Genomic DNA, 25,377 nt, shown 5'->3' with positions numbered 1-25,377 from the left:
GGTGTTCGCAATTGCCCCATCTTGGAGAAACCCCCTACGCCAATTTCGTGTCAACATCCTGAGAGATGTCAGAAAACCCAAAGAGAACAGGCCGATGGACAAACAAACCGCTCTGCCAAATAAATGCATCGTCGATGGGTCTGCTTTGGGCGGATGCCTCTGTGGAAACAACCCGTAGGGTGAGGGTTTATGGCATCGCCCCACTAAAAAAATACAACCGTGACCCATTGCAGTTTGGGGGTGCAGGCCGAGAGAAACTAAGGGGTTCCTCTCTGAGGCCTTTCTCTCTCTTCCTCTGCCATTGTCGTCCCCCAGACACCCCTCCCTCCTCTTTCCCTCTCACCTCTGCCATAAAAAGGGGCCTGTGGCTCAGTGCCCCATTGTGAGGGGATAATAGGGCCAGCAGCTTGTGAAAGTGATACCATGAATGGGGCTGGGAGGGCGGGCAGAGAAGGGGGTAGGCCCCGTAGCCCCGGTAACCACAGGAGCTCTAAGTGCGGCTAATAGGATAAGAGGGGCTGGGAGGGAGAGAGGAAAGGGGGGCTGAGATGGAAAGGGGGAGCAGTCGGGCACAGAGAGGAACCGCTTCCAATGGTTGTCACCAGAAGCCGCTCCTCCCCAAAGATTGGGGTGTGTGGGGGTACTTCAAGCCTCAGAAATACCCCTCCCCATTGACTCGGTCTCACATCACTTATCGTACTGGAGATATGCATGAAATGTGTGCTCAGGCATGCATATGGAACATACTAGAAAATTCAATGGAGGGTTGTTTTTTTGGGATGTGGTGCCTGCTGGATGTTTGGGGTCTCCCTCCCAGGTCCTATGATGCGAAGGATATAGTCTATAAGCTGAGAAAGTCGCGCTTCTTGCCCACATCTCTGCAGGATGGGATGGGAAAGGAAGCACCCGAATGCCTGGGTTCCATGTGGAGAAATGGCTTGGGGCAGTCTGTGGGATGATGCAAGAGTGACTGGAGTGGGTGGGTGGGTGGGCAGCAAAGGAGAAACCCACCCCCTCCATCAGCCCCAGATATTGGGCCTTCAGTACCTGGGACAGCAGCCAGGAGATACACAGATTTTAGGCATGCATTTTTGTCACTTGGTGACTGCAGCCATCAAGGGATGAGTTGCTTGTGTAAATAATAATAATAATAATAATAATAATAATAATAATAATAATAATAATAATTTTTTATTTATACCCCACCCTCCCCAGCCAAGGCCGGGCTCAGAGCGGCTTACAAGCAATAATAAAAACAAGATGAATGATTACAACTTAAAAACAAAAATAAAATACAACATTAAAATAATGGAACATTAAAATATTAAAATGTAGCCTCATTGCAGGAGAAGGAAAAGAAAAAAGAAAATGGGGGGGAGGGAATCAAATTGGCTCCAAGCCAAAGGCCAGGCGGAACAACTCTTACAGGCCCTGCGGAAAGAAATCAGATCCTGCAGGGCCCTGGTCTCATGAGACAGAGCGTTCCACCAAGTTGGGGCCAGTGCTAAAAAGGCCCTGGCTCTGGTTGAAGCCAATTGCAGATATCACATGGTGTCAATAAACACCCACCTCCCTTCCCATCCACTCAAGATCTTTCAGGCCCATCTGAGTGCCGAAAAAGCGATGAGTCTCTGAATGTCGCTCATTTATCTTTTTTTAAAGCAGGGGTCCTAGTCCTCATGGAAATGGTGGGAAAATGCAGGTGAGTGTTCCGTGTTGGTTTTTCAAAGGCTGAGCGGAAGAAAGATTAGATTTGGCCCACAGGTTGCCGATAACTCACCCCTGAGTCTATGAGAAAATCTGTCTAATGCGGTTTTGTTCTATTTTCACTTTCATTACAACAGCAATAATACGGGGGCAAGCGGTCAAATAAGATAAAATTACAAATTCTCCCAAACAACTTCTAGGTTCTTCTACAGTCAAGATCATCTCCTTTACGAGTTACACATTCTGACCATTTCCGTTGTCAACATTTGGCATACTGCAAGATCTCACTTCTGTTGAGTGTGGTTAAGCGTCACTCAAAAGGTACTTTAAAAAAACACACCAAATAACCCTGTATATCCCACAGAACGCGATCCGATTTAATGCTATGCTTTTGGGGCAGAACTTTGTCTTAATTGCCGAAGATTCTAGTCCCCATGGAATCTGGCAGAGAACAACTTGGAAACGGGCCCCGCATTTGTGGGGTGAGGACTGGTGATAAACATATACAAAAGAGAAGCTCTTGTGGTCTTCCCATGAAGAGGGGAGCTCATCTGTTTTGGTCACTTCTGATGTCATTATTTTGCACCCTTAAAATTTAAAGGAGTGGGGACATTTGCTCATGAAATCCTTAGCCAGGATTTACCATTCTCAGCAGCTTGCAAATCAAGCACAGTTCCCCCCTCCCCAATATTATGACCCAGCAAAAGGGCTATAGAACGAGGCATTGGACACACATCAATGTTTCCCAAGAGGGATGAGGTGTTGGGGGGTGGGAGGAGAGGGGGGTGGGGAGCGAACAGCCCCTGCCTCTCATCTTTATGCTGAACTGTAATTGGGCAGGCCTGCCTCCAGCTGCCTTTCACACCCAAGCCTGCAAGCACACCCCCCTTGCACCCCAGTCCAATTGTATCAGTGTCTGTGGCCGTCAGAGAGGCCAAACAATGGGAATAATAATAAGGCAGCCTGCCCCCTGTCCAGCAGAAGCACTGAGAGAGGCCACTGGCCAGCAAAGTTAGAAGCCAGCGGAATTGAGGGGTCAGGAAAATTGGGGTGGGAGGGTGGGAGGGTGGAACTAGAAAGCGGGCCATGATCACAGACTAGTGCAAAACATATAGATATATACAAGTTTAGGCCAAAGACTAATAATTTTTGCTATTTGGGGGCGTGGGGGGTGCTTCGCTGAATTGGAAGAGATCGCCCTAAAGTCATACATGGAATTACCTCCTGACGACCCTTTTTCTTAAAAAGTTCCTGCAGAAACTTTTTCCTTTTTTGGGGGGCGTATTTTGTTCAGAAATACAAGTGGAATTTTTCCTATTTTCATGGTTTTACCCACCGCCGTGCTAAATTTTGGGGGATGTCACCGTGGAGCGGCTGGTTGGTCTTGGGGCTGTTTCTGCAAGATTGGGGTAAGTGGGTTTTCAGACATATATGTATCTTCCTTAATTCACTTTGAATCCACCTACCTACGTAGCTCTGTATATGTATGGATAACGAAGTCTTCGCTGGACTTCTGTTTCTCCTCTGTGGTGTGAAATCGAACCATTTTGGGGCGGGTGCAGTGACTCTGGATTTGGGAGAAATCTGTGAGGATGGGGATGGGTTATGTTAGAGATTCTGTTGTATGCCCCCCCCCCTCCAGCATTCATTGCAAAAACTTCAGCAAAGTATTCCCCTACCTTCCCAAATAGCGGTGCAATCTCAAGTCGCTTTGGGTCTAAATTTAATTTGCGTTTGGCATATTGTCAAATCTTGGATACTTAGGTCTGGGTGAAATCTCAAAGTCCATAGGATTCCCCCTGGTTATAATACCACTCTAGTGAGTTGGGAGAGCTCTATTCATTTGCAAGCTGGGGAGAGGGAGACCTCGGAGATTGTGGAAACCGACTCTACTACGGCTGAGTTCACAGATCGGTTTGCCAAACCAAGAGTTGATGGACTGACAGTTTTGTGCACGGAGGGATGAGAGGAGAATAGATGATTTTGTGTTTTTCTGTTTTGATATTTCTTCTCTGACAGGACAACTTTCTCAGATTCTGAACGTTCAAATGGGGGGGGGGGATACAGAGGTTTATAAGCATCAATAGAGTGGCAACCTCAGCACAAGAAACAGTTCATTTATCCCCCGCTACGTAAATCAAGCTATGGATGGACCAGAAATTTGGAAGGAGGGTCTATGGATGGGACAATGTTATGCCAATTGCAAGAGTTCCTTTCTTTTCAAGTCTTAGACAGGGTTGTTTTGCTGTCTCCCAGATGTCTGCTCAAGACAGGACAATTAGAGCTTGAAGCTCTTGGGTTTTTGAAGGGGGCAATAAAGCCGATTGGATTGTTTGGGGGTTGAATAAGGATTCTCTCCCGAAAGCTAGGTCTCGGTGTGTTTTTTTGGTTGTGTAGCCCATTCACAAATTTGTTTCAGTGCTCTGGAAACTGGGATAGGGTTGATCTGAGTGTTCTCGTCTTGCTTTCGTGGTTCAAAGTCTGGTCGTGTCTCAACTCAATCCCAGGCACACAGGAACCTCACCCTGTATGAAATTTGTGACCCTACAGTGGATCGTCTCTGGGTACAGGAAGGAGAAGGGTGTTTAACGCAGGTTAATAGAGCTGGCTGGGGAAACAGAGGTCTTCTGGGTTTATTTCTCTGCCTGAGCAGGACTTGGGAGCTCCTACACAGAGATGTTTGTTGGCGGCACATTTTATAGGGCTATTGATGCAGGCTGTAACTCACAAGAGTTAATGGATCCTAACTCTCTAGTGTGTTTTATTGGGGCGTGCTATGGTGTTTTTCTTCTTCTTCCCAGAAACACTGGAGAAAACGGAAACATCCATTCATATTTTGACCCCCTGTTTCACCCTAAATACACATTTGCTTGTTTGTTTAACCACCACCGCTCTTTTTTTAAAAAGTTGAAGCAGATTTCAAGAGGCAAGGGGAAATTTGCCACAGCTATGGCTGAAATCTCATGTCCACTTTCTTAAGATCAAGCCCCGCAGAACACAGTGGGACTTATATCTGAGCAAGCACCCATATCATTGCGCTATAAAGCTACCGTCCTGCAAACCCTTATCATTTGCCTCCCACCAATTTGGAAAAATGCTCCGTGTCTAGAAAAGGAGTTTCCAGACTGAGGTCTGCTGACCATCAGCAGCCCACAAATTCCATTTGAATGGTCCATGGCGTGTCAGTAAAAAATGCAATTCAAAATCATCCAGCACCACGTTGCAATTGCTGCAACAATCGTTAAGTTTATCTGCTAGGACACTCAACCAATTTTAAGTGGTCTGTGGAGGGGGCGAAAGTTTGGGAACTGTTAGTCTAGGACATGAAGAAGAAAATAATATTTCTGGTCAGAAGTGGGTGTAGTTTTGTTTTGTTTTTAAGTACTTTCAAAGGCCTTAAAAATAGATGCCAGTTTTGGGATTCTGAAATGCAAATAAGTTAATTGCAAATTCAAATGTATCCCTATCGTGTTTTATGACTTCCTTGATATTGTATGTGGGCTGGAACTGGTCTGTGACTGAAATAATAAAATTCGTAAGTTAATGCAGTTCGTTACTGGTCCTTAAAAAGATATTAATGAAGATTTGTTACCAACCCATCTTGTCTCGTGTATATATGTGCCAAAACCTGCTCCCTTTTTTCTTCTTTTATCCAAAGTTCCTTAGTGCCCAACAAACCCCCCCAAACTGAGCTTTATTTGCAGCTGAAATAATAAGGCACTTATCTTAAATGCTGCACTGCTAGACTTTTAAGTTGACACATATATCTGGAGTCAGCTACTTCCACCACCCACCTAACTCTTAAAACTAACCCACTTTACGCAAGTGATCTGTTTGGCTGGGCAGCATGATGCTTGAAAGAGGCCATCGTGGAAGTCTGCAAATTCCAAAAGGGTTGCCCCTCGTGAGCCCAACAGGGGGAAAACAAACAGACAAAACAGCCTTGCAGAATCTACAAAACAGATTGCTCTTGTTAGAAGTTTCTGCACACCGTTTGGGAAGGTTGTAGCCTTGCTTTGCGTGAAGAAGGTCCCACGTTCAATCGCAGAACATCTTCTGGTAGCATCGGAAGAGAGCTGCTAAGTAAGGTGGATAACTACTGAGCTACATGGACCAGCAATGTAACTCAGTATATAAGGTATTCGCTCTTAGAGCAAAGTTTTTCCAAAGTCATTGTAGCTTGGATATGATCTCAATAAAACTAGAGTTCAGTGATCTTACACATGATGTGTTTTATTAGCTATAATAATAATAATAATAATAATAATAATAATAATAATAATATCTGCAATGGTTTATAGCTAAGACAGATGATGGAAGAGGCAACATTTGGGACTGGTGCATTTTCATGGCGTCAGTTGTGGTGGAAGGGGGGGAATGCCCTATCACTAAATCAGTGATGTGGGTACCGGGTTGATTTCAGAATCCTGACATGCTCTTTCAGAGACAACCAAACTCAAATGGGAGCAGGGGGCGGGGAGCAAATTCCTACTCCCCCAGAGGGTGTGGCCCAATATATAATTATTATTATTAATGTTGATTGCACCAGAATTAGACACACACAAAAACATTGCTTCCGCTTCAGCTTGCACCCTTAAAAAACCACAACACAAAAACAGGGACTGGGCTGGCATTTGAAACAGCCCCCCTGTATTTTGGCAGATGAAGTTAAAGCATGATTTAGAATGAAGGTGATAGTGGAGAGATAATCATTTATAGCATGGTAGTATAGTGGTGGTCAGAAATTCAACGCTGGCTCAAACCACATTTTCCAACCCCTGTTTGTTGTGGGATGTGTGGGGCTCTCACAGGATACATAGGGGCCCCTAAGAGACATGGCAAATTACGCCACACTACCCCATCCCAGAATTGCCAATATTTTGTGGCAGATGTCTCTGGGAAAGAGAGAGAGAGAGAGAGAGAGAGAGAGAGAGAGAGAGAGAGAGAGAGAACAAGGCAAACTCTTATTTAAGTTGCCAAACTTCCCTGGAAAGAGAGAGACAGAGAAAGAGAATTTCCCCAGCTGTTTGGATATACGGTATTATGGGGAATTAGAAGCAGGGGCAGAACATTGACTCCCGGGCTCTTTTTTCATGAGCTCCTAGTACAAAACTGTGTTTCCCAGCCTGACCCTTATTCTAAGTGAACCCCCTTTCTTCCAAGCAGAACTGGGGAATCCCGCAAACTCTAGTTTGCTGTGGGTGCTGGGAACTGTAGCTCTTTGAGGGGCAAGCTACAGTTCCCAGGATTCTTTGGAAGAAGGCTTGTGCTTGAAATAAACAGTGTGTAGGCTGCCCAAGGAGACCTTAGGCTTCCCAGGGTCATGCAAAATTGAGTGCAACGGCCTACCATGTTTAGTTTGGTCAGGGGGCTGCGAACTGGGCATGCTACAGTTCCCAGGATCCTTAGGGCGTCTGCCTGCGCTTCAAGTGTGCTTTAAACGTGTGTGGGGGTGTACGCAGCCCCCCAAATCTGGCCAGCTCATGCCAAGCCTCACACCCTCTCCTCGCCACAGGCCCGTCGACTCCATTTCACGAATGGTTGCACCCCGCCATCAAGTCCAAAGGCACTCTGCCTGAGGGGACTTAGAAAGGAGGCGAAACCTGGGGGTCGTAACCCCCTTCTTTGGCCCAGCCTGTGGGACAGTGGGTGTGTGACCGGGTGGGGGGCGGCCAGCCTAGGCCCGTGACCGATGGCAGGGCGGAGGCGAGGGTCCGACATGGAGACCCATGTTCATGAGTGATGGGGCAAGTCATGGGAACCTCACCCCGAGCCCGTCACGTGGGCCGGCAGATGGGGCGCGGGGAAGGCGGGGGGCTGCTGAGCAGGGGACGGGACAATAGGGTCTGCCTCGGCCCCTTCTGACCCAGCCCATTGTCCGCCATGCCGGGCCCCCCGCAAAGCCTCTCTCAACAGCCGGGCTATGGGGCCTCCCCGGCCAGCCATGCAGTTGCTAAGGCGGCCTTGAATGGTGGCATCCATCAAGATGTCAAGGGGGGGCAATCCCGTCTCCCCACCTCCCTCGCCCCCCCTTTTCTCCACAGAGCCCATTGTCATCGCCCGGAGTTTAACTTTGTGCCGGCCGGCCGGCTGAGCGAACGGCCCTCCCTCTGAGGGGATTAAAGTCTCTTTATTTATTTCCCCCCACTTCGCACAGCACTTTCCATCTGTTTGGTTTGGGAGCTTATGGGGTTGGGGGGGAAAGAGAGGGAGGGTGTCTGGGGCGGCCACGTGGGCAGCACCCGTGTGTGGACACCCCAGGGATCCTGCGGAGAAGAAGGTCTTCTCCCCTGGGCTGAGCCTGAGGAGGGAACCTGAGCAGAAAGTCCGGCGACTTGACTTTGCTTTTCAGGAATTTTAGGCGCCGCTGCTGAGCTCAGGCCCCAGAAGTGAAGTGAGCTGCTATGAGATCTTATGATGAGGAAGGGTGGCACAGAAATAAAATAAAATAAAATAAAATTCTGGTCCTCATGGTGCTGGATAAACGGCTGGCTTAACTTGGAAGCTGAGTCAAAGCTTTAGCCCATCTCGCTCAACATTGTCTACACTATCAGTCTACAGTCAGTCTACACTGACTGGCAGCAGCTGTCCTGGGTTTCAGGCATGGGAAACTTCCAACCTTAACAGGAGAGGCCAAGGAGTGAACCAGGGACTCGTCTCAGAAGTAGAATCTGACTTTATTTATTTTGTCATGGGTAGACTGTGGTTCAGTGGCAGAGCATGCAGAAGGTTCTGGGTTCAAATCCTGCCATCTCCAGGTAGCAACCCAGCTTGAAAACCTGGAGAGCAGCTGCCAGTCAGTGCACTGAGCTGGCTGGGCCAATGGGCTAACTTTGTGATGAAGTAGCTTCCTTTTGTTCTGGTCAAACCATCCCTTTCTTTACAAACGTGAGGACCGGGATCTGAATGTATTTTATAGAATCATGGAATCATAGAGTTGGAAGGCACCCCCGCGATCATCTGGTCCAACCCCCCACAATTCAGGAACCCCTTGCCCAACATGGGGCTCGAACCCACAACCCTGTGATTAAGAGTCTCACGCTCTAGCTACTGAGGGAAAGGATCATAGCTCAGGGCTAACCCACACGCTTTCCTTGTAGAAAATCCCAGGCATCTCCAGCTAGGGCTGGAGAAAGACCGGAAAGCCTCTGCCAGTCCGTGTAGGCAACACTGGGCTCAGTAGGCCGATGGTAGAAAACTAATACCAGTGTTCATTAGTGGTAAAGCACAAGATTTGAGGCTCCTGGGTTCAATCCTGGGCCTCTCTAGTTAGAAAAGGATTTAGAGCTGGGGATTTTGGAACGATCTTTCCGGGCCTGGGACCCTGGGAGAGTTATGGCTAGGCAGGGGAGTTAGACCTATAAGTCAGCTTTGTTACGCTCCAGGTGTGATGGAGCCCCCATCGCCAACTCACACATGTTTAGAGGGCACAACGCCTGCTGCCAACCTGTCCCACTGTGTCTGAAGACCCTCATGCTCATTCGGCTGAGTGGGGCCCCCAAAACTCTGCCTTAAAATCCATTGCGTCTCTCTTTTTTAATATGATATTTATTAAAGTTTTAAAGAAAAGATTACATAAATAAAACGAGAAAAAGAAAAAAGAAAGAAAAAAAGAAGAAGAAAAAAATACAGAAAAAAGATAATAAACATTTAAAAAACACATCAATCTTTCTGTACCTTACATTTCATTTCCTTGCTTCCCTGACCTCCTCACACCTCCCTTTTTTGTATTCCAGTTCTATTAATTAATTCAGCAATTTCTTTCCCTCTTTGTTTTTATCTTAATCCTTTAATTTAATAAATTATGTTTGGATTTTCACCTGTTAACAATCCATTTTTACATACACCTTAATAACATTGCTGCTCAAACCACTTCACTTCATTCAGACATCATTCTAACATTCATTAATTTTGCAATATTTCTGTAAATAGTCTTTAAATTTCTTCCAATCTTCTTCTACCGACTCTTCTCCCTAAAAATCCATGGCATCTCCACCTCCATCGTTCTGCCCGGACACTGAGGTCCAGCGCCGAGGGCCTTCTGGCGGTTCCCTCATTGCGAGAAGTGAGGTTACAGGGAACCAGACAGAGGGCCTTCTCGGTGGTGGCCCTCCCTTCAGATGTGAAGGAAATAAGCAGCTACCCTCTCTTTAAAAGACATCTGAAGGCAGTCCTGTTCAGGGAAGTTTTTAATATTTAATGCTGTATTGTTTTTAACACTTGATTGGAAGCCGCCCAGAGTGGCTGGGGAAGCTCAGCCAGATGGGTGGGATATAAAGAATAAATTATTATTATTATTATTATTATTATTATTATTATTATTATTATTGCCTTACAAGCGCCACACCGGCCCCAGCTGTGCATGACTTGGAGCCCTTGCCCACACGCCCTCAACCCCTCCAAGTCCGGGACGCAAGCCGACGTGTGGCAGAGCGTGCTGGGAGCGCATCATTTCGGCGTGGTGCCAACCCACCCCTCACCCCAAATCCAACTTCCTTCCTCCTTTTTTGTCCCTTTTTTTGGCAGACACCCCAACTGTCGGAGGGTGTGGCCAGAGACGGAGCTGGCCCTCTTTGGTCTGCAGCCAAAAAACACGGCTTATGAATGAAATGCCTCTTGGATGTGTTGGGCCGGTGTGTGTGTGGGGGGGGAGAGAAGAGGGGACGATGACCCCCAATGGGGTGTGGTATGGGCCAGGAAGTGAGGGTGAAAGGAAGCGAGATTAGCCCCTTTGAAGCTATAGAAATCGCCCCACTCGGAAGCCAAGAGGCTCTTAATTGCCCTTGTTCTTCCCCAAGTCCCCAGAGCTAATTTTAGACTCCCGTTCAAGGCTCCTTGGCAGTCAGAGGCAATTTGGGGACATAAGGGGAGGGGGATGCGGGGGTGGGGGGTTTGGGGGTGGGAGGGAGAGCAGTGAAGACGGGGTCTTGGCACGAGAATTGCAGGATGAGAAGGAGCAATGTCCTTTGCTTGTTGCTGTTGCATCCTTGCATTGACTCTGGATTATTATTATTTAATAATAATAATCATTGTTGGTTATTAATTATCATTGTTGCTATTTAGTTTACTGCATTTATATCTCACTTTTTCCTCCCTCCAGCTTCCTCTGCTCTTTTTAAAAATCATCTCTTAGTTCAGAACAATGAGGACTAGAATCTTACTATTGTATTTAAGGGAAGAGGTAGAGCATCTGTTTTGCATGCAAAAGGTCCCGGGCTCTGTCCTTGCCATCTCTAAGTAGAGCTGGGAATTGTCCCCTCTCCTGAAAACCCGGAGAGCTGCTGTCAGTCAGTGTAGACAATATTGAGCTAGATAGACCCAAAAGTATGAAAGCACGAGGTGTTTTTGTTGTTGCTTGAGTACAGAGAAGTTCTGTTTTTCTCTCAAGGGCAAGAGCTGTAACTCAGTGGCAGAGTGCCTTAAAAAAAAAAAAGCTTATCGTTGATTTTAATTATTTTTCAAAATGTTTCAAATAGCTGTTTTTACTGATAATTTTATTATTCATTTTGCAAAGCACTTTGAGGTTTCTTTGGGTTGTTGTTTTTATACAATCAAGCAGTATATAAATTTTGTGGAGACGATCAGTTAAATTCTTCTGAGGATCAAACTCTTTTCTGACAGAATGCCTGGTTTTAAAGAATTGTCTTAACCGTGCAGTGTATTTTGTTGTCGGTAATGGCTTTGGCAAACGAATAAATAATACTTGTATTCGTTTTCTTCTTCTTTTTTGTAAATTTCTTTCAGGTTTTGCTTAGGGTTTTCTGTTTTCGGATCAAGCGGTAGACAAGTTTTATTTATTTCGTAAAACGTGTACGCCGCCTGGTTGTAAACAAAGCAAAACGAAATCCAACAACCCTCAAAGCAAATTTTATGAAATAAATAAATAAGTAAAATACCATGTTGCTTAACAAACAAACAAACAAGCAACCACCATGGATGGTGGAGTCTGGCTTGCCAAGCCTGTAAATCTCATTCTTTCTCACAGGCCTGGCCGACCCTTCAGAGCTGGCGTTCCTCTTGGAGCCCAGCGACGTGATCGCCATCCGAGATCGCCCGCTCCTCTTGCACTGCCAAGTGGAAGGTGAGGCGCCCATCGCCATCACCTGGTACCGGAACGGGGCGGCCCTCTCCAACGACAGCCATGCCGCCATCTTGTCCAATGGCTCCCTGCGGCTGGAAAGCGTGCACCGGCGGCCCCGGGGAGGCGGAGCGGCGGACGCCAATGCCACGAGCGACTCCAGCGCCGGAGAGTACAGCTGCACTGCCCAGAACCGCTACGGCCTGCTGGTCAGCCGCAAGGCCCGAGTGCAAATTGCAAGTGAGTTTGGGCCGGCCAAGATGGCCGCCGTTTGGCGCTATCTTCTGTGGGTTCACAAAGGGTGCAGCGGGTGGGCTGGGAGCATCGCTGGATTTAGGGTGGTGCAGGAAGTTATCCCACAACGGGCAAAGAAGCCAAGGGGGCTCCAAACCGAGAAGATCCATCATGGAGAAGAGCCATTCGGTGGTGCCAAATTTGTGCCAAGCCGAGAAGGTCCAAAATGGAGAAGTTCCATAATTGGGAAGATCCGTTTTGGGAGGGTGCCAAATTTTGGCCTTGTACAGGATGCCATATTACAAAAAATTTACCCAAGTCCACCCCTGGTGGGAATGTTTTCTTGTTTTGTTTCCATGCTTTTTATTAACTCTGTAATTTATACATCGGGGTGGAGGCGCTCAGGCCTGAGGGAGGTTATATTCGGCCCTCCAGACCTTTCTGTCTGGCCCTCAGAAATCTCCTCAGGCAGAAGGACCTGGGTTCAATCTTCAGCATCTCCAGGTAAGTCTGGGAGAGACCTCCTGGAGAGTCACTGCCACTCAGTGTAGGCCAGGCTTCCTCAACCTCGGCCCTCCAGATGTTTTGAGACTACAGTTCCCATCATCCCTGACCACTGGTCCTGCTAGCTAGGGATCATGGGAGTTGTAGGCCAAAAACATCTGGAGGGCCGAGGCTGAGGAAGCCTGGTGTAGGCAATAGTGAACTTGATGGACCAATGGTCTGACTCCATATGAGGCAGCTCCCTCTGCTCCAACTGTCTTGCTGTCCATTATTACTTTTCTCCCACCAATCCAAGTTTGGATTGTAATGTCCTTGGGTCTCGGATCTCTTCCTCCGTCTCTTACATCACACGGACTGTAATGTCCTTGGGGCAGGGGCTTCCGCTCCCAAAAGTGCCATGCATGCTGACGGTTCTACGTACAGCTGTACTTTGGTTCTTGAACAGGATCTGTTCTGGAAGTCCGTTCTGTGGGATGTAAAACTTATAGCAGTACAACATTCCTACAGTGGACATGTTAGGAGATGTTTTGTCCCACTCAGGAGAAGACTTCCTGTTTCCTCCTGAGTTGGGACAGACTTCCACTGCATGTGACTTGAAGAGGGTGTGTTGTGTTGCACTAGCATGGAGGAGCACATGGCCTCCATGTTCTGATTGGTGTGTGTTCTCCCTTTTGTATGTTGCTGTGTGTTTGGAGAAGGGACTGCTTGGTCACAGTCACTTGTTGGGACTAACTCCTTTATGGAATAGTTCTAGTTGTTATGTAACCTAAGCCTGCCATCAGGGTATGTCTGTGAACCTGAATGAATCTGTGAGTAAACTACTTTTATATTAGCATTAATCAGATTCTTGTGTTTATTCTTTTTAAGAGGGATTAGAAGGGATTTTACCAGGAAGGGATCTTTAATAGTAAGATGCAGATGAGCCAGCATCAAGCTGATTGCTGCACTGCGTAATTTAAAAAGGGGGATATTTGGAACTCTGCTGGAATATGGAACTTGCTAGCGGAAGTTAGGAAGGATATCATTAAATAATATATCCTCTCCTACCTCCTTAATCATCCCCACTCGTTTGACTTCCAAAAACATTCAATAGCCAAGGAGCGGCTTCCGATTGGCTGCAGGAGCGTCCTGTGCTCAGTTTGGGAGCCAAAATTCAACTGTAGATGATGCAGGCGACTTTGCTGAGGTGAGCTCCGCATGAGTCTTGGGGGTGGCAGTGGTGATCGCGCCTTGTTTCTCCCCGCAGCTCTGTCCAAATTCCACATGCACCCGGAATCCATGGCTGTAGAAGAGGGAGGCGTCGCCCGGTTCCAGTGCTTCATCCAAGGCGTCCCTGAAGCCACGATAACCTGGGAGCGCAACCGCACAGCCCTGCTGACGGATGACTACCGGTGAGCTCTTGAATGGACCTGGGTGCTGGTGGTAAGGTTGGAGGGGACTGGTGTGCTTGTGTGTTACGGATTTGGTTTGTGGTGAGTGAGCATAAGGCGAGGGAAGGAAGCGTCCCAGGAATCAGCAATAACCAACAAGGCAGGACTTTGGAAGGGAGCGACGTCCCAGCTAAAGAGGACTGGCAACTCAAGTTGATAGAATAGGCACAACTTGCAGGTTTAACATACAGCATAAGAGACCAAGAAGAACATGCCATATTTCTCCGTGTACAAGACTAGGTTTCCCCCCCTTTAAAATAATGTCAAAAAATAGGGGGCATCTTATACATGGGGGTGTTATAGACGGAAAAATACAGTATGTATAAAGCAGATTAGAAAACATTTATTGAGTACAAGGGAAATAGCTGTGTACAGCTGAAAATGCCAGCAGTGTTAAGATAAATTCAACAGAGTAAATAATTCTTGATGGGTGTAAGGGTGGAAAATTGATTTGAATGGTTATAACAAAATATGCAGATGGATGTAAGATATGTAAAACGGAAAGAGAAGAAGGGAAGTCATTGGATAGTTTAAAGTTTGTAAAATGTTGGTTTGAAATTGTAAAACAGAAAAATTAATGAAAGCATATATATATATATATAAAACCAAGGCAGGACTTTGGGGCAAAGTCCTGGGCTTCACCTCCTGCCAACCTAGCAGTTCAAAAACATGTCAAAGTGCAAGTAGATAAATAGGTACCACTCTGGCGGGAAGGTAAACGTTTCTGTGCGCTGCTCTGGTTCGCCAGAAGCGGTTTAGTCATGCTGGCCACAAGACCTGGAAGCTGTACGCCGGCTCCCTTGGCCAATAAAGTAAGATGAGCGCCGCAACCCCAGAGTCGGCCACGACTGGTCAGGGGTCCCTTTACCTTTACCTTTACCTGAGCCTCACTCAGCTGCCAGTCACATAGCAGAGTTGGTGAATTTGTCCTGCTTCCCTTCTCCCTTCCATTTCCCCCTATCCACGTTATCCGTTTCACTGGGCATCATAAGCCATCTCCAAGTCCCAAAGGCTGTAGCCTTCCTTCAAAGGGGATTCACTCTACCCACTGGCCCAGGGGAGGCAGGAGACCCACTTCCAACCTCTTCTCTGTTTCATTCTCTCTCTTCCTAATTCTGCCAGGTACACGCTGCTCCCCACCGGGATCCTTCAGATCACGGGCGTGCGGCGTTCCGACGTGGGCACCTACCGCTGTGTGGCCAGCAACATCGCCAACACCCGTTACAGCCAGGAAGCCATGCTGAGCATTAGCGGTGAGAATCAGCCGAGGGTTATCTAGCCCTCTGCAGTGCAGGACCCACAGCTGAATCACATCTGAGATTACTTTGCACTGAAGGGGGTTGGACTAAATGACCGTAGGGGTCCCTTCGAACTCTAAGATTCTATTATTCTATGAAGTTCTACATAGAGCTGCTATGTAGAACCCTATATCGGGCATGTGTGTTATCTTGGGTGGGCCTACTCTGAGCAGGGCTAAGAATGGATACAAATAACACAGAAAGATGCCTTGCATTAGGAAGAACGGCAAAGAAAAAAATATATGTGTCCATCAGGAGAAATGCACGCTAAAATACTGAGAATATTTTTTTTGTGAGGGCTTAGAAAAGAAATTTGCATGTTGATGTGGAGAACTGAACTGAACTCTGGGGAAATGAGAAGCCAAAATGGACAGACAGCATTAATTAAAGAAAGGTCCGAGTTGCCAGTCCCTATGGCTGAATCAAGGAATAACGAGGAACTGAAGGAAACTGTAATTTGCAGATTAGTAAGAGCTGCCTCTTTCGGATGCTAAACTCGGATTGCTTTCTGTGCCTCTGGAAATGATGGGCTCAGAAGTTCAGGGGGACGAGGCACCCACCTCATTTCCCCTCCATTCTCTCTCACCAGTCTCAGTGGCCAAGCTCTACAAGGAGCCGGTCATCCTCTCCGGCCCACAGAACCTGACCATCACGGTGCACCAGACGGCCATCTTGGAATGCATCGCTACCGGCAACCCTCGGCCGATCGTGTCTTGGAGTCGCTTGGGTGAGTGGGGAAATTGAGAGAGAGTAATCATATTTGTGTAACCAGACCTCATGCCATTATGGAGGGAGAGAGAAGCTTTTCTGTGGAGGTCCCGTGTTTGCGTGACACTGGCACACTCGCCGTCCCTACAAATCTTAATGTCTCACCTTCTCTCTCTCTCCTCACAGACGGACGGTCCATCGGCGTCGAAGGGATCCAGGTCCTGGGAACTGGCAACCTCATGATCTCAGACGTGTCCGTGAAGCACGCCGGAGTTTACGTCTGTGCTGCCAACCGGCCTGGCACCAGGGTTCGCCGTACGGCACAAGGCATCCTCATGGTTCAAGGTGAGTGTGGGCCTCAGCGGACCAGGGTGCCGGTGTCTGGCTAAAGTACCTGGCCTGCATTGCATTCCTTGTCCTTTCTGCCATCGGTGGGGAGAGTGTCGGGCGGTGTGCGGCGTTCTTCATTGAGCAGAAATTAAAGGGAAGCATATTCAGAGCATGTGCAAAGTGTATACCCTTTTCTCAACACACCTAGTTTGTCCAGAACCAGTGCAGTGTACTGATTAAAGTGCCAGACTAGCACTTAGGTTAAAATCCCCACTGAGGATTACAGTGGTACCTCAGGTTAAGAACTTACCGTATTTTTCGCTCTATAAGACGCACCAGACCACAAGAGGCACCTAGTTTTTGGAGGAGGAAAACAAGAAAAAATATATTCTGAATCTCAGAAGCCAGAACAGCAAGAGGGATCGCTGCACAGTGAAAGCAGCAGTCCCTCTTGCTGTTCTGGCTTCTGGGATAGCTGCGCAGCTTGCATTCGCTCCATAAGACGCGCACACATTTCCCCTAACTTTTTAGGAGGGGAAAAGTGAGTCTTATAGAGCAAAAAATACGGTAATTCGTTCCGGAGCTCCGTTCTTAACCTGAAACTGCTCTTAACCTGAAGCACCACTTTAGCTAATGGGGCCTCCCACTGCTGCCGTGCCACCGGAGCACGATTTCTGTTCTCATCCTGAAGCAAAGTTCTTAACCCAAGGAAATATTTATGCGTTAGCGGAGTCTGTAACCTGAAGCGTCTGTAACCTGAAGCATCTGTAACCCAAGGTACCACTGTATTATTATTATTATTATTAAAAAACCAGTAACACGCCCACCTCAAAGTGATGTGGAGATATGGAAATATTGCAACTGTTTGGGGAAAAATGATCAAATGAGAGAAAGTGAAATTGGCAGCTTTCTTTTTTTATATAAAAAACCCCCAAGTTTCTAGTCCCTATGGTAGAATTGAAAGCATGTGGGTTATGCCTGGTGGAGGAATCCAGAAAACCAGCAGACATTCGATTAGACACTAAGTGGACTAGAATGGATATGCAGGATCCAAACCTTCTTTGTCATCCTTATTTTAATAGCCCAGGTAGATGGGAAATAGAAGTTCCATGTTCGGGTATAGCCTGCCTCTGAACGCCAGATCCCAGGGAGAGCTGTTGCCATTGTGCTTGTGGACTATCGGGCTGCACCCTGACAGAATCAGGATACTGGGGATAGCGGGATTGTTTCGGTTTAACCCCTCAAGGCTCTTCGCCTATGTGAGCGTCAGGGGCAAGAGGTTTCCCCCTCCCCTTGGGATTTTGCAACAGACAAGCCTTCACCCCCCCACCCTAACACTGATTAATCTTCCCCCCAGTAATCACCACCATCAATGTCAACACAAGCCATCAAGAGGGGTGAAGCGGTTTCATTGGAGCCTCATAAATGTTTTACTGGGTTTCTGAATCTGTCGGCCGGTGACCTGACCTGCCACCATGTTTTTGCCTATGAAAAATCCCTGATTACGCTGGTAAAAACATCTCTGAGTCCGTAAGGCCTCCTAAGTCCGGCTACAAACCCCCGTGACCTTTGCCTCCCGGACACAAAGTCCTGGGCACCTCACCATGAACAGCTCTGCTCCTCAATTTTCTGCTCGACAGAAATTGCAATGTCCCCTTGTCTTGGCTTGGCTCTCTCTCTCTCTTCAAGGTGTTTTGTCCCCGATATCAGTTTCATTTCAGAACATCTCGCTGCCCCCTCTCCTTGCCTCTCCCCCCTCCCGCCCCACCGCTTTCTCATCTCAAGGGTTGATGAGAGGCAGGATCGAACCTGCCCCCAGAGCGGCCATCGATTCTGGGCCGTGGCTCAGATAAAGAGATGTGGGGTCGATTCCATGACCCATGCGCTGAGGACAAAAGGGCCTGGGGGTGATTGATGGGAGCAAAAAAAAAACAACCAAAACAGCCACCCCACAATCCTGTCAGGAGAACGGCGTCGGCCAAATGGACCCCTTGCGGTGGTGGTGAATTCGGAATTGCCAGGGCTCTGTTTTCATACAAAGGTGTGTGTGTGTGTGTGTGTGTGTGTGTGTGTGTGTGTGTGTAGAAAGCAGCGGTCTGTGTTGGGGAGTCAAGGGGTACAGGAACGCCCCTTAAGCCTTCCTCTACCCCCCTCCAGCACATGAGCTATGGCTGCTCGAGGGTCCGCAGGAGAGGTCAAGGGTACGACGAGAAGGTGGGTGAAGATGGAGTCTCCGAGGTTTGGCCGGCACGTCTCAGCTGGGAATGGCACACTTGACTTTGCGGGGTGAAAGGGCAGAGGTCATGACCCCCTCGTCCACACACACACACACACACACACACACACACACTGCTGCCAGATCCCCTTCGATTTCTTCTGTCTCGGATGAAACATGAATGTGGACTTGGAGCCGAAAGTGGAAAATAGGAGGATCAGTCCATTGTTAAGAGGCAAAGAGGTGTTCGGCGTGGGGGCCGGCCCCCTAAGCTATCAGAAGTGTTCAGGTGCAGAATGGGATGGCTTAGAGGCCCGCTGCCTAGATTAAAAAGGGGGTGGGGGGAGTCAGGCTGTTGAGACAGTGGGTCCCTCTCCCAGTGTGGCGCAGTGGTTAGAGCGTCGGATTAGGACCTGGGCAAGATCAGGGTTCGAATTCCCCCTATGCCACGCAGCTGCCCTTGAGCTCTTCGGAGGAAAAGGTGCCATGGAAATGCAATGAACAGAATTAAAAACGATATATTGCGGAGATGAAAGGAAAACTAGGAAGGTGACTTAGAGTATGTCAGGCTATTTATTCACCTACAGAAAACCACAACACATAGCCATTGCTGTTTCCACTTTTTATATTGTAATAATCAAACTATTAATATGTAACATCATTAATTACCTAAATTATACCAATAGAAACAGCCATGGCAAATGGCTAGGTCAACACACACCACAATCGCCTCATTACGTAAATCATGTTCAGAATACCACAAAACATAATAATAGTGATAGGATATGTTATTGCCACCAGGAACTGTGCTTTGCAATTTTTTGATACGACAATTACAGTTTTATTATATATGTTATATATGTTACTTTAAAGCCAGTTACATGTGTGTTGTGGTATTCGGAACATGATTTATGTAATGAGGCAATTGTGGTGTTGACCTATTTATTCACCTAGGCTAGTATTGCTTGCTCAGACTGGCAGCATCCATCTAGCCGCTCAGGTTATAACGGCTCTTCGCCATTGCCTGCCTGCTTCTAACCACGGATGCCAGAGACTGAATCTTCTGCATTCATAGCAGGTCTTCTGTGGCATTCGGAGCAGAGGAAGCCACTTCGGCCTGAGTCAGGGTCTTGACCCAGCTAGCTCACCGTTGTCCTCACTGACCGGCAGCCCAAGGTTTCAGGGAAGGGACGACTCTCAGGCCTTCCTGGAGAAGCTGGGGGCTGAACCTTCTGCAGGCAAAGCAGATTCTCTCCCACCCAGCTGCAACCCTTCCCTTAAAAAAGAATGCAAGGTTCTAGTCCTCAATCTTTTGAACAAAGGCCAGTGGCTCTCCAGGTTTTCAGGTGTGGGACAACTCCTAGCCTTACTTGGAGAACCTGGGACCTTCTGTATCAGGTGCTGTATTCCTGAGCGAAGGCTAGGGGGCTATCCAGAAGGGGTAGCTCTATGTCCCTCCAGATTCTTTTAAACTCCCTGCTTCCTGACCTCCTGTTATCTCCCAGCTCCGCCAAGAGCAAGGGTCCGAGCGAGCATATGTTTTGGGGCGTGTGATAGGGTGCGCAGATTCCTCTGGCGCATTCTATGGGGCACAGGGAAAGGGCAGAGTTCGCTCTCTCGCCCCCCTCCATTGCCATGCCGGCCCCGTCTGGACGACAAAGCCATTTTCAAGTGAGGGGCCGTCTCTCCTCTCCTTTGTTTGGGGGGCGAGGCGGGGAGGGGGCCGCTGTGCATTTCCCAGCCCTTTGGCGAGCTAATGAGATGCGGCCCGTCTCGCAAGCTTAAAGCTTCTTTTCTGGAGGGTGTCAGGCCTTTCAATGTGACATCTGCCTCCGAGGCCGCTCCCACGCTGCGGCCAGGGGTGGGTGGGGGGATGTTGAGAGGGGCTCCTCTCGGCTGTGGCGCAGCTGGGGGACCAGGACAGATTCATGGATCTGCGGCGCCCGAGCCCGATTCCTTCCACAGCCAGCCTGCACTGCAAAGGGGGATTTAGATGTCGTTCGAAAATGGCTCCAAAAAGTCCAGTTCAAAACTTAAAGGAGGTCACATGCCTTTGAGCCGTATCATATTGCCTTAAAATTTGTGGCTTTCCCTCTGAGAATATTGGGATCTGGAGTTTGCTGTTGTTGTTTAGTCGTTTAGTCATGTCCGACTCTTCGTGACCCCCTGGACCAGAGCATGCCAGGCACTCCTGTCTTCCACTGCCTCCCGCAGTTTGGTCAAACTCATGCTGGTAGCTTCGAGAACACTGTCCAACCATCTCGTCTTCTGTCGTCCCCTTCTCCTTGTGCCCTCCATCTTTCCCAACATCAGGGTCTTTTCCAGGGAGTCTTCTCTTCTCATGAGGTGGCCAAAGTATTGGAGCCTCAGCTTCATGATCTGTCCTTCCAGTGAGCACTCAGGGCTGATTGAGCTACAATTCCCAGTGTGGTTTAGCACCCCAGGGAACTCTGGGTATTGGAGGGGAAGAGGGGGTCTCTTAACAACTCTCAGCACCCTTAGCAAACTGCACTTAAAGCATCATCATACACGGAGCCTCCAAGTGCCCCTATTTTCCAGGGACATCCCTGATTTAGAGAAGCCATCCCAGTTTCTGATTTGATCCTGGAATGTCCTAAAATGATGGAGGGTATGAAGTTATCAGACCCCTCAAACCATCTGAAGACAATCCTGTATACAGTGTTACCTCGGGTTAAGTACTTAATTCATTCTGGAGGTCCGTTCTTAATCTAAAACTGTTCTTAACCTGAGGTACCACTTTAGCTAATGGGGCTTTCTGCTGCCGCTGCGCCGCCAGCCCACAATTTCTGTTCTCATGCTGAAGCAAAGTTCTTAACCTGAGATACTATTTCTGGGTTAGCGGAGTCTGTAACCTGAAGCGTCTGTAACCTGAAGCATCTGTAACCCGAGGTACCACTGTAAAGGTAAAGGATCCCTGACAGTTATGTCCAGTCGCTAACGACTCTGGGATTGCGGTGCTCATCTCGCTTTACTGGCCGAGGGAGCAGACCTTTCTCCGCAGACAGTTTTTCTGGGTCATGTGGCCAGCATGACTAAGCCACTTCTGGCGAAACCAGAGCAGCGTGCGGAAACGCCGTTTACCTTCCTGCCGGAGTGGTACCTATTTATCTACTTGCACTTTGATGTGCTGTATAGGGAAGCTTTAAAAATGTTTAATGTTTTATTATGTTTTTATATGTGTTGGAAGCCACCCAGAGTGGCTGGGGCAACCCAGTAAGATGTGTGGGGTATATTGTAAAATTATGATTATGGAAGGGGACGCCCCTATTTTCATCGGAGAAAGGTTGAAGGATATGCATACACCTTCAAGCAGTCTTGGCTTCTCCCAAAGCATCCTGGGAACAGTAGTTTGTTAAGGGTGCTGAGAGTTGTGAGGACACCCCTGTTCGCCTCACAGAGCTACAATTCCTGGAGTGGTCAAACGGTCAATCCCTTTTCCAAGGGAATTCTGGGAATTGGACCTCTGCGAGTGGGACTTCCTAACCACTCTCATCACCCCTAACCATCTACAGTTCCCAGGATTCTTTGGGGGAAGCCGTGACTGTTTAAAGTGGTAGAGCAATGCTTTGAATGTGGGTCATAGCCAACTAAATGTAGCGTAGTGGTTAGAGTGTCATAAGGACAACAGAGAATTAAAGGAGGGTCAGGAAGATTACTGCCCATATTAAACGACTGTGTGGATGAGCCCAGAGAGAGAAATTGGCTGCTTTCGGAGCAAACGGAAGCACCAATCCAGGACGGGGGGGGGGGAGAGATGATTTAGGACGAGTTGCATTCGCTTAACACAATGATTTCTTTTAGTTTCTTAGCAAAGGAGAACCAGGAAAGCATTTTGGTGGATCCAGAGAAGGGGGGGAGGAGGGTCAGAAACTAAGAACGTTGTGGGAAATCTAATAAGTGAGGGGGTTATTTTATTTTATTTTCTGCCCATTGCAGAGAGCTGTTTTGCTCCTGTGTGTGTGTGTAACTCTCTCTTCTTTGAAAACTTTTTAAAAAACAACAACCCATGAATAGTATGAAATTTCCAGGGCCTCGTTTCTGTGCAATTTGTGTGCATTCTGCATAATGCAGGATTTGCAAAGAGAGGGAGAGAGAGAGAATTCGTGCGTCTGACAGGGTTGAGTGGATTTGTAATTGTGTCTAGCGGGAACTCTGCCCCACCCCACCCCCCACCCCCTGGGGCGGGGGGGGGGGAGGAGGGCGGTGACCCCGGCAACCAGATCCTGAGGGAGAGAGAGGCTGCGAAATGGGCAATGGACATTATTTTTGGCACATCTGAGTCCTCGGAGCCGGAAGAGAAGGGAGCAGGGCAAGGGCAGATTCGGAAAGGGTCACGAGAAACTGTGGCGTTGGTCCACCGAGCGCCATGCGCGTTTGGATGCGCCGAGGGGAGAGACACGGGGTGCGCACACGCAATTCCATGCGTGTTTATGCATGCACATGACTCCAACCCCCCCTTCTATTTTTTTTTGCATTTATGTCCCACACATTTTTCTCTAAGGAGCTCATGCAAAGCAGATGTTTGGTTGCTGAGCTATAGCCCCCTTCAGAATAGGAGCTTATACCAAGTCACAACTAGCTCAGGGCCCCACTCTTTTGGGGCCCCCCCAAAAAAATTAAAGGAAAAAACACACCTGGGTGTACATTTCCAAAATATAAGATAAAAAACAAATAAAATAAAACCTACATACAGCAGCAGTGTTTTGTGTTGTGTAGGCACCCATGATGTAAGTCATGGGTAGGCAAACTAAGGCCAGGGGGCTGGATCCGGCCCAATTGCCTTCTAAATCCGGCCCGCGGATGGTCCAGGAATCAGTGTGTTTTTACATGAGTAGAATGTGTTCTTTTATTTAAAATGCATCTCCGGGTTATTTGTGGGGCATAGGAATTTGTTCATCCCCCCCAAAAAAAAATATAGTGCGGCCCCCACAAGCACTGAGGGACAGTGGACTGGCCCCCTGCTGAAAAAGTTTGCTGACCCCTGATGTAAGTCATGGGTCTCGCCTGCTAGCCTGCTCCCTAAAATATCTCAGGTTTGCTCCTTTCTATATATAGGGTGCCTACATTCTGCATGGACTGGTTGCAGGGCAACATGCACAAACGACTTTAGATACCTATTAGGTCCATACATTACCATGTAGCATATATTCAGCACAAAAAACAGACAATTTGTTGTTGACGAAGGACAGCTGGACATATAAAGGGCCCCATTACCTTCAGTAGCCAAGGGCCTCATCAAACCTAAATCCAGCCCTGCAGAGGACCTTTCTGCATACAAAGCAAAATCTCTGAGCTTGGGCGCTTCGACCCTGGCCACCCTCCTCTGAACATTTATGGATGGATAGACAGATCCAATAAATTAGATAAGGCAGATCAAGCAGGGCAGAGAGGTCTTCATTTAGTTTAGAGAAGGATGATACTCTTCTCATGTTCTTATGCCCTTAGGGTTGCTTTTTTCAAAGCAGCCATTGCTGGTAATATTCCTAAGATGTTGGCTTGGTACCAGGACTAAACTTCCCTTCCTGCCCTCCTCTCCACCTCAGCCCCGCCGGAGTTTGTGCAATGGCCCCAATCCGTCTCCAAGCCCCCCGGCAGCAGCGCCATTTTCACCTGCGTGGCCCAAGGTGTGCCGGAACCCCACCTGATCTGGCTGAAGAACGGCAAGGTCCTGGCGCCCGGCGAGAACATCAAGCTGACGCACAACAACAGGTGAGACTGGGAACGTCCTCAGGGAACACACTTAGAAAGGATTAAGCCAGGGCTGGGCAGTGGTGGCAGCTGGTGCCCTGTGGGGTCTGGTGGGACGGAAGGCAGGGAGCCCAGCAGTAGGGGGCGCCAGAGCCAACCAGAGGAGAGTCAACTAATTCTAGTTTTGTCCCCATCCTACTTCCTGCTGAAGGAGCCCTATGTAGAGGGTGGGTGTGTGTGTGTCTGTGTGTATTCAGGAAACACAGGATGAGTGTAACTTTCCAAAGGCTGGAAGAAGAGAGAGATGCAGAGAGAGACAGACAGAGAGAGAGACAGAGAACATTTCTCAGCCATTAAGAACTCTTTATCTCCTTTTCTCCATCAGTTTGTTAAACAACGCAGATGGCAAATTCCATCCAAATATGATTTCATCTGCTGCTGTTTTTGATTATATGAGTTTCTGATCCACTCCGTGTGTCTTATCTTGGAATACTGCCATGTTGCCTCTGTTATACAGGCTTCTTTTAATATTTTCTCTTTCTGCCTTTCATCTCCTTACTTTATACCTGACCATGCTCTACTTTCCCCCCTGTTGAATTGTTGGAATACTCTGTTAGTCTTGTTGTATACTAAGGAAAATAATAAATCATTTTTTAAAAAATCCTGGAAACATAGGACGGTCGCAGCATTCCATTATTATTATTATTATTATTATTATTATTAATATTAATTTTCAATTTTATCCATTTCAATAATTTTCCAATCATGTTAACATTTCAAAACCTGACTTCCTTCCGCCTCTTTCTGTGGTTCCTTAATTTTTTTTTTTGTATTCTGCATATTCCAAATTACTCATTTATTCATTTGGGGACATTTACCTCCCTTTTCTCTGTCACTGACTGTCAGGCTACAAAAAATAGTAATTCAAAATTCAGTGCCATGTTCACAACAGTCAAGGCAGACGAGTTCCTTAACAGTGGTTAAAGCCTGCACCCGCTGAACCAGGTGTTTTCAAAATGAAAATTAGCACACCTGTGCCTTTTTCTAAACCAAAGAGAAGACTTTCCACCTCTTCTGCCACAACACCTTCTGTCTTTGTCTTGCTGATGCCTCTTTCCCCTCAAAAAAAAAAAAAAAAACACCTTTCCATAGCACCTTGATGAT

The 25,377-nt window shown here is 47.7% G+C and overlaps 1 protein-coding gene across 1 annotated transcript in view; it reads left to right on the top strand.

Annotated features, from left to right (window-relative positions):
• Positions 1-2,881: 2,881 nt before the first annotated feature.
• Positions 2,882-25,377, top strand: part of LOC309521651 (immunoglobulin superfamily DCC subclass member 3-like) — a 31,324-nt gene continuing 8,828 nt past the window's right edge. The window contains 8 exon segments of the mRNA XM_082204363.1: positions 2,882-3,116; positions 11,693-12,025; positions 13,770-13,914; positions 15,076-15,206; positions 15,841-15,978; positions 16,146-16,304; positions 24,069-24,234; positions 25,366-25,375. Coding sequence (XP_082060489.1) covers positions 3,065-3,116; positions 11,693-12,025; positions 13,770-13,914; positions 15,076-15,206; positions 15,841-15,978; positions 16,146-16,304; positions 24,069-24,234; positions 25,366-25,375 — 1,134 coding nt within the window. The 5' untranslated portion in view covers positions 2,882-3,064.

This window comes from Podarcis vaucheri (assembly GCF_965113315.1).
Source record: "Podarcis vaucheri genome assembly, chromosome: 16".
NCBI lineage: Eukaryota > Metazoa > Chordata > Lepidosauria > Squamata > Lacertidae > Podarcis > Podarcis vaucheri.
Note: the sequence above shows the minus strand (reverse complement) of the source record. Positions and strands in the feature narration are given on the sequence as shown.